The 9,385-nt window shown below is 38.0% G+C and overlaps 1 protein-coding gene across 1 annotated transcript; it reads left to right on the top strand.

Moving 5' to 3' along the window:
- The first annotated feature begins 7,317 nt into the window (after positions 1 to 7,317).
- On the top strand, positions 7,318 to 8,903 carry LOC145161690 (abscisic acid receptor PYL8-like). The gene is made up of 3 exons (XM_079081273.1): positions 7,318 to 7,655; positions 8,320 to 8,538; positions 8,632 to 8,903. The coding sequence occupies exons 1-3, from the start codon at positions 7,527 to 7,529 to the stop codon at positions 8,800 to 8,802; spliced, it is 519 nt and encodes a 172-aa protein (XP_078937399.1). The 5' UTR covers positions 7,318 to 7,526; the 3' UTR covers positions 8,803 to 8,903.
- The last annotated feature ends 482 nt before the right edge of the window (positions 8,904 to 9,385 follow it).

Below are 9,385 nucleotides of genomic sequence, written 5' to 3'. Positions count from 1 at the left end.
TAATCAACAATTCCTTCTTGATCAAGCTTCAGAAAGCAAGCACCAGAAATCTCGTGCCTCTAATGGTTTGTAACCAAACCCTAGCAATAGAAGACTTTGGGGGAGAGGAGAGGGGAAGGAATTTTGGCTCTAAGGCTCTTAGAATGGGATGGCCGAAATTATGAACCCATAAGGGGTTTATATATGTGAGTAAGGAGGCAGATTTCCTTGGATAACCCTTATCCCTTTTCTTGCTCCCTAAGGCTTCCAAGAAACCCTAGAACCCTCCTCTAAAACCACCCCCTATGGGAAGGTTCTGGAATTCTTCAATGCTCAACTTTTGAACATTATCACCTTTAGTCCTTCTACTTTTAATTAATCCAGTTAATCCCAAAACGAAACACAAGAATAAATAATCAAAAAATGCAGTAACCATACTCAAATAATCTCCATTACTTAATCACAAAAATCGATTACATTTATTTTGCTACAAGTTTCAAAATATCAACTAACTACTAAAACTAATATCATATCTTAAGCCTATGTTCTTAGTATGCTGGTTATGTTTAACCCTAATCAGAGCCTTCGTTAAAGGATTGTGAGAACAATAAATATGATCGATAGATTCTATATTAAAGAACATGAATTAAATGGCAAGAACAATGAAGATCAAACGTGTTCCGAATGCTTAGATTAAATGACTCTAGAAGAGTTCTCAAGAACTTCTCTGTAAGAGCGTACGAAAATTAGGGTTACCAAACGTTAACCCTAAAAATACATGCATGCACAATATTTATAGTCTAAACTACTAATCAGATCCGAGAACGGACAGGCCCAAACCAGAATAAAACATACTAAAATATGCACACAATTGACACAACACTATTAAGCCCAACAATCTCCCCATTTGTGTTAAATTGCGAAAGAGAGTCTTCACCGTTGCCTTCTCTGCGCGTTGAAAAGTTTGGGCATCAAATTCAGAAGCACGCTTCGGACACAGAGATACCAACTGATCATATCCGAAAAGCACTTTAGATACGCAACAGAGTTCGCCTTGCAAGTTTCAACCATTACGAGAATAGTCTTCAAAGCAGTGGTTGAGTAAAGATGTTTGTCTCTCGGAAAGAATATATTCTTCTGAACTTTTTCACCAGACTTTCGATTATACGCAACACTCCAGTGCTCTTTCTGAATAACTCCCAACTTCATCCTCTTAACGTCCTGAGGCTGCTCTTCGGGTTCCACTACTGGCTTTTTCTGCAACACCAATGTTATTTCCACATCCATCTTTGCAAATTCCAATATGTAGCATATTAGCATCTTTTTCAGATAGGCAACGATGGGTTCATATTTCTTCTCATCCATCATGACAATGTTGAACAATGAGATCCGGTCGTATGGATTCATAAATGGCAAGCCTGCCAAAGTGAATTCATCCAACACTTTATCGGCTCCCCGAAATCCCTTGAACCTTATGTTCATAAAATCTTTAGTGGGCACTGTTGAGCAAACCTTCAACCCCATAATCCTCTTTAGGCTCCAAGACTGATATTGAGGCTTGGCGTACTTCAAGTAGAAATTGAAGAGTTTCCGATTTACTGCTTTGTCAGAGATCACAACCTTTTCTATCTTCTCAAAACACCGAAATAGGAAAGCCCTGGGAGTGATTGGAAAATCAAATTGAGAATCCGCTTCGTTATTTAGATCAAAAGATATCGTAGGCTCAAGCCAATAGACGTTCGGAGCATCAATTGCTTCTTTCTGAATTCTGTCAACTGACCATGGAGGAAAAAGTGATTTCTGAGTTTCAAGCGTCACTCTTGCAATTTTAGCCTCCGCCTCTTGTGTTTCTAACTCTTCCCGAAGGTTCATTAGATCATCGAGTTATTTTTCTCTCTTTTTACGCACAAGCTTCTCTGATTCAGAAAGCTCTTCTCCTTCTTCTTCATCATCAACAATCTTCTCTTTGCCTTTATTTGATGCAGAAGATTTATTACCCATCTGATCATTTGTCTTTGGTTTTTGTTCTTGTTCTTGTTCACCAGTGGTTTGCTTTGCTTAGGGTTCTCCTTTATCTTCTTTGTCTCCCCCTTGTTTCGGAAGATCACCACTTTCCGAAACACCTTCTACTTGATTTAACATTGCAAATACTGGTTGAAGTTTATCCAAAAGATGTTGTCTAACAGAGACTGTGAACACTGAGTCACGAGACTCGACAAGACGTTGTAGATACTGATTAATGTCAGAAGCACAACTTTTGACAACTGTCTTCTTGGATTCCAAGTCATCAACACGCTTTTTTGTATACTGCAGCTTGACCGAAAGAACTCTGGCCTTCTGAGTCTTGTCAGCCAACTGATCCATAAGGTTGTTTTCAGCAGCCAAGTCCTTCTGCGGTTTTTCTATCTTTGTAAGGACAGAGGCGTTTAGCTCGGCATTGTCGACCTTTATTTAGGAACGAACAATAAAAAGTGCCTCGTTCTCAGCTTGCAGAGAATTCTGAAAACCTGCAATAACTTTATTTACAGCTTCGGTATTGGAGTCAGACGCAGTTCTGAACTCAGCCATAAATTCTCGCACTTCTTGAGATAGTTCTTCGACTTTTGCGGTCGTCTCGGAAATAGTATATCCAGATGCTTTAATCGCCTTGGTGAATTCTCCAAGGACTTGGGCGTTCGCTTTGGTTAGCAGCTCCACTGTGGCCTTGTGAGCGGTTAACGGATATTCCTAGTTGGGTAAAGACGAATATTTGGAAGACTCCAGGAGAGTATCCAATTTCTCATTTAGTTGCTTGAACTGCCCTTTCATCATAGGGGCATCATCTTCATCACTATTGATATTAACCCTGAAGGGGCTAAAAACAAAATCGGTAAAGGCTTTTGAATCATTGCCAAAAAGGATGTATGGATCATAGTCACGTAATGGAGAAGCTGTAGAGGTGCATAGACCCATAGTTACACCAAAATTGACATCTGCCCCCGTATCAGATACGTTGACATGAATGCCGGAAGTATGTACCTCCTCCGAAACGGACTTGGTGACAGTGACTTCTGGTGTACTGGTTACTGTGGTTGTTGTTGTAGCGGTTGAATCTATAAAAAACGGTGTAGAAAGAGAAATGGAGATTTGTGGTTGTGAAATACCAACATAAATCTTTGGAGGAAGAGGAGGGATAGAAGAGATCAGAATTATGGTAGTGACAGGCAAGGATGGTGGAGTGTTAACAAATAAGTCATTTGTAAGAGGAATAGAGGTAGGAATAGGAGATGATACCTCCGGAATGGTTTCAGTGGGAGTTGGTTCTGAAGTGGCAGCAGTATCCTCAACTTCATTCTGAACTGAGACATTCTCTCGAATTTCTGAAATCATTTAAGATTTCGAGTCCTCCTGAGCAACCGGAGATGGAGATCTCGGTTTCCTAGCCTGCTTCTTGACCTTCTTTGGAGTTTTCACACCAGATGTAGGCTGCTTGTGATATTCATTCATAATTGCATTGTCTGTGGGAACTTTTTCCAACATCACTTCTAGAATAGAACCAACAAAGCTGAATTTGAATGGATTGGACATCATAAATGTTGATGTTTGTAGAATCAGAATGGCAGCAATTATGGAATTCTCCATCGGTGGAACTGGAAGTGGCCTAGGGCACTTTGACCACAATAGACTAAAAGCGAGCACATGATATCTTTGTGTAGCGAGTGGTGGAAACGGTGCTTTGGATAAGCTGTGTCCACAAGATAGAACCAAAATCAAGATTTACTCCATGGTAAAGGCCATAGATGATAGTATAGAATAGCCTACTTGCGCTGTCAGAGCCTGCAACTCATTTAGAAAAGCTCTTAAACAGGAGAGTGAATAACCCATTCCACATTGGAGGAATAAAGGGCTTCCTGAACTTTGACAATAAGGATATATCTCCAATGTATCCCATCTGGTAAAACATTTTGATGAGTGCAGAAGTTGAAATTGATTATGGATCCACGAGTCCTTCAGATGAAGCAAACCCTAAAATTTTGCAGAAACGAGATTTGGACATCGAGGTCTTGTGAGAAGCTACCTCGAAATGAATAACCTCATCAGGTTGACTGTAGTTGGCAGACGAATAAGCCTTAGAAAGATGGACCAAGGGAACTGATTCTGCCATGGTTAAAGCTTGAGCCAGTGGTGAGAACCTTAAGCATTCAATCATGTGCCTTAGAGCTTCATTATAGCGAGATGAGTCGAGATCGAGAATGAGGTTCTGGTTTGGCTTGACATTCAGCATGATGACGGAGGCGGATTGATCGGCGAAAGAAGCAGTGTCTGATGATCCGGCCATTGAGCAACGAGAACGATGATGAACAGTAGAGAGCGTTTGCGATTTTTGATTTGAGGGTTCTTGGAATACTGTGTGAGCGATGAGAGAAAATGAACCGTCAAATCCCTTTTATACGGTGTGGTATGAGTGTTGAGAGAAAATCGCGACATGACGTTCCAGTACCCCGTAAAAGTGGCCGTGAAAACAGCTACAGCTCATCAATATGTCAGATCCGTTGTAACAGACAGCATGATGTCAGGGATTTTCAAAAATACGCGCCTGATTTAAAATCTTATCTCCAACAACCGTCGTTTCAGTTTTGACTAATTTCAGATTCACCAACCAATTCACCAACTTGAAGATCATGACCTGTTCTCATAATAAATGTAGCCATTCGGAATTTAAAACCAGATGGAAAAATCACAAGGATTTTTGTGTAAGAGTGTGCCAAAGATAAAGAAAAAAGAAAATTAATTTTAGGGATTTTGTGATGTCAAGTAAAAATTGACATGAAAATCAAATGGATCCCGGGCAACGATCTCTTCCTTCTGAGTCAAGTAAGGATCACCAGGCAAGACAGTTGGGAAGCAGGATCATTTCGGCATATAGCTTTTCTGAAATCCAACAATCAAGCCAACGTGACCATTTTAGACACCTCTCCCGTAAGTAGATCAATCAGTATAATGACTTGGAATCACTGATAAATCTTGTTTATAGGTTCATAATAACGATAATGAACTTAAAAATAAGTTATACTTAAAGTACGATAAGCATAACTCAACTTACAGGTGATTTAGCGAGAAAACGGACTTTGTACGGGCATAACTTCTAAACCGAAAGCTCTACTTCTCGGGGCTTTCTGACGTTCCGGAGCTTCGCTACTAACACCTAGGAAGTGTTAGAGAAAGGCATTGATGCCTTGGGGGGGAGAATAGAATGGAAAGGTGTGAAGAAATGAGTGAAATTATGCTCTATTTATAGGCTGCCCATGAGGGCTCTCAGGCCATGAGACATGGCTCTCACTTCGTGAGCATGTGTAGCACCAATGCTTCGTCTCTGGTGCAGATACGTGGCACTGGACGCAGGTAAACTGCAGATCTTCAAAAATTCATAACTTTCGTATACGGGATCCATTTATGACGTTCTTTATATCCATGTGTAGTTATTTCTGAGTACTACAACTTTTCTTTTGACCCCATCGGCTAATTCTCGACCGATCTTAAGTTTAATAGTCTGAGAATATTACACTGCTAATGACCGTGTAAAATTCATAACTTCTACATATGGATTCCGTTTTCGATTGTCTTTTTATCGTTGAACTCCTGTTAATGAGATCTTCAGTTCTCATTTAGATCATTTCGGCTAAAAATCGACCGATCTAGAATGCGGTTTCTGTGCTCGCACTACTACACTGAAACTTCGAAAAATCATAACTTCCTCTACTGAAGTCAGATTTGGACGTTCTCTTTATGACGCTCTCGGTTTAACGAATACTATGACTTTCGTTTATATTACTAAGGCTAAAAGGTAATTTTTCAAAAATTTACTTTTTACGATACGCAGAGTCGTGTTGGTTTAATCGCGAAACTTCGAAGAAGCATAACTTCTTCATACGAAGTCGGATTTTAGCGTTCTTTATATGTTCGAAATCCTTGTCACATATACTATAAATTTTGTTAATATTATTTGTCCTAAATAATCTTCTATCAAAAAGTCATTTTTAACCCTTATTATCTCTAAATTAACTACCCTGAGTCTGCGGGCGTTACATTAATTAGGCAAGTAGGCTAGTATAGTCTTTTTCCAGTTGATTGTTTGTTTGATTGATTATATAATATGCTGACATATTTTGTTTGAGGAGTTGATGGTGAATCGGCACTAGAGTCGAGGGCCTAGATTACTCGTGTCAGGGTTGGACGTGCATTAGAGCCTTTAACCACAAGGATAACTAAACATGCACTAGAGTTGTTAGTCATCGTTATGACTAGATGTGCACTAGAGGCATTAGTCATTGTTTGTTCAAGTTGATTGACACTAGAGTCGAGAGCCTTTGTTTGTATGCATTGTATGTGTATTATGGTATGTGGTATTTTAGGGAACTCACTAATCTTTATGCTTATGGTTGTAGATTAAATATTTTGTAGGTACTTCTACTGTTTGATTGAAGTATCAGTTTGACTGTATCGCATGCGCATCGTTGTTGATTTCATAATTGAGACTTTCGTTGTTTTTATGATGATATTGATAAATTTTATAATATGGTTTGAGGTTGTCAAAAACAATTCGTTACCTAGGTCTTTTATGAAAAATGGTTTTAGCACCATTGTTTATACCTTTCTAGAAATGAAAATTTTAGTTTGAAATTTGGGACGTTGCATCTAAGTTTAAACTAAACCTACTTTCCTGAACCGCCACCAAATTGGTATTGGTATCGTACCATGTACTTCAAGTCTGTATTTTATGTCATTTCGATTTCGGTTCTAGTATCGAGTTCACCACTATATTGTGAAAATGATTTTTGTGTTTTTTAAATAATTTCAGGAATTGTCCATGAATTATCAATAATCTCAATATAGTATAACTTAGATGATAAAAAAGATGTATAATGGTTAATTTATATGTATTTAATAGATACAAATTAATAGAGTTAGTATCAAGAACCATGTATACAACTTTTGAAACTATATAAACAAATAATGTCAACATTTAAAAGTTGGACTAAAACTTGAATGTACACCACAGAAAATAAAATGTAATTTATTCTCTGTTTTATTAGTTGTATATTATTCTCGTAAGTTGATCATGTTACAAAAATTCATTTTGGTTGCTAAATCCATCAAAGAAACATGAGCTAAGATATTAATTGTATGAATAAAATGGTTATTAATAAGATATTGTCGGATTATGAGTTTTTGGGATTACCCCACGGCACCCAAACAGATCCAGACAAAGTAAAGAGAAGCCGACAAAAAAGATGGCAAAATGGGAATTAGTAACTTATCGGAGGCCATTTGCAATTCCATTGGAGATAATACGGTGAGCAAACGACGAACAATAAACTACACATTTTGATGACAAAAGGAGAGACTTTTCAGTTTCACGCGATGAAGAAGCTCAGCTCTCTTAATCTCATGGTGGTGAATCTCTGAGTCGCACCTTTAGTTTCAGGTATCTGGATCTCGTCTGTGATCGGATTCTGTCCAGAGAGACGAAGGAGTAGAGTAGTGTTGATTAGGTTTGTTCGTAAAAGATGAGCTGCGGGAATAATGGATACAACAGTTTGGAGATGGAGTACATTAAGAAGCATCATAGGCACGAGATTTCCGAGAATCAATGCACCTCCGTTCTCCTCAAGCACATCAAGGCCCCTGTTCATCTCGTAATTCATCTGATTTAACCTCCTAGATGTTTATTATTCTTCTCTTCTCTATGTGGATTTACGTTTTTATTCTTATCTAGATTAATGTGTGTGGATAAGACGTGGGTTGTGTTCGATCAGATCTCGGAAGATTTTAATTTCGTTTAGGATGTTCTGTTCTCGTTACGCAAATATCTTGAAGATATATGTTGTATGAGTTTATAAGTTATACGACGAGTAACGTGTGACGAATTAGATTCGAGAAGGGTAGGAATTTGGATACATATATAACTTTCATGTATTGCCTAAACATATGAGACACAAGTGGTTTCACTAAATATAATTCGTTACATCTATCTATTTATGTCCATTGTTTTACGAAATCACGCAAGCATTTTGGAGCGATGACAACTCTACAGAATCATACATACTTGTTTTTAGAGAAATGAGAGATGGTTTTGAGGGGAGGAATTTTGTTGTGGGTCAGCTGCGTTTCATGGATCATTTGCTTGACTGATGACTTGTGCTTGATTTTGATTGTAAGATGGATGAGATATTGTTAGAACCCTTTTTTCCGAAATTAATTACAGCTGAAGTATGATGGTAGTTTTCATTTCACACGGGTGGCTCCTTGATGGATATGTTTGATCTTCATCTTGTTTAATTTTTGTGATTTGATTTATAGGTTTGGTCTTTGGTGAGAAGATTTGATGAACCACAAAAGTACAAGCCATTTGTTAGCAGATGTGTTGTTGCTGAGGGAAATCTTGAGATTGGTAGTCTTAGAGAAGTTGATGTTAAGTCGGGTCTTCCTGCGACCACAAGCACAGAGAGGTTGGAACTCCTTGATGACGACCAGCATATCTTTAGCATCCGGATTATTGGTGGGGATCACAGGCTGAGGGTGCGTAATCAAATGCAGCTCTGTTTATATTTATAATAATTAATGCAATATATGTTGTACAAATTAAAAAAATATATATAAGTTTTGATGCAGAATTACTCTTCAATTATCTCAGTCCACCCAGAAATGACTGAAGGGGGGAGGCCAGGGACTCTAGTGGTGGAGTCGTTTGTTGTTGATGTGCCTGAAGGGAACACCAAAGATGAAACCTGCTACTTTGTGCAGGCGAAAATTTTCTTCTTTTCTTTTTCCAAAAAGATTTGAATTTCTTTTTGTTTTTATACTTTTTCTTATTATAATTTTTCTTTCCAATAGGAGTACTCCCATTTCGGGAGCTCTTTTATCAATAAATCTTTGTTTTGTTATACTTGAGTGTTCTTACAAAATAGAGTCATGAAACCTGTAAGTTATTGTTTATAATGGTACTACATTATAATAAAACACTTTACAGCCTTAGAAGGGACGCGGTTAGGAGTATTCTTCTTAAACATATCTTCTTATACAGCCGCTACGCAAAAATGGTTAATCTCCTCCTCTCTGAAAAGTGGGGTTTGTATGGGACTAGTCTGAGCCATCCGTTGTTGATATTATAGGATGGCTGCAAAAGGAAAAAACATTATAGACCAAATCTTTGGGATGTTTACAATGATATTATTGATCAATGATATTATTGATTAATGAGTTCACTGAGTTCTGAAACTGAGTTTAAAGCTTTATCAAGGTGTTCTTGATGCATTTTTTGCCTATGAAGGAGGTACTTACGTATATTAACCATGGTTGGTATATATTCGTGAGTAAGTTTATTTTGTGCTTGTAGAATTCTGAAATTTATATGCACTAAATCTTT

This window comes from Lactuca virosa, chromosome 2 (genome assembly GCF_052849685.1).
Source record: "Lactuca virosa cultivar CGN04683 chromosome 2, Lactuca_virosa_CGN04683_v6, whole genome shotgun sequence".
In the NCBI taxonomy this organism is placed as follows: domain Eukaryota; kingdom Viridiplantae; phylum Streptophyta; class Magnoliopsida; order Asterales; family Asteraceae; genus Lactuca; species Lactuca virosa.
Note: the sequence above shows the minus strand (reverse complement) of the source record. Positions and strands in the feature narration are given on the sequence as shown.

Bases quoted from the DNA above. Each gene is read 5' to 3' on its own strand.
- LOC145161690 (XM_079081273.1), top strand. From the start codon at position 7,527: ATGAGCTGCGGGAATAATGGATACAACAGTTTGGAGATGGAGTACATT. The intron at 7,656-8,319 runs GTAATTCATCTG...TTTGATTTATAG, and splicing joins TCAAGGCCCCTGTTCATCTC to GTTTGGTCTTTGGTGAGAAG. The intron at 8,539-8,631 runs GTGCGTAATCAA...GTTTTGATGCAG, and splicing joins GTGGGGATCACAGGCTGAGG to AATTACTCTTCAATTATCTC.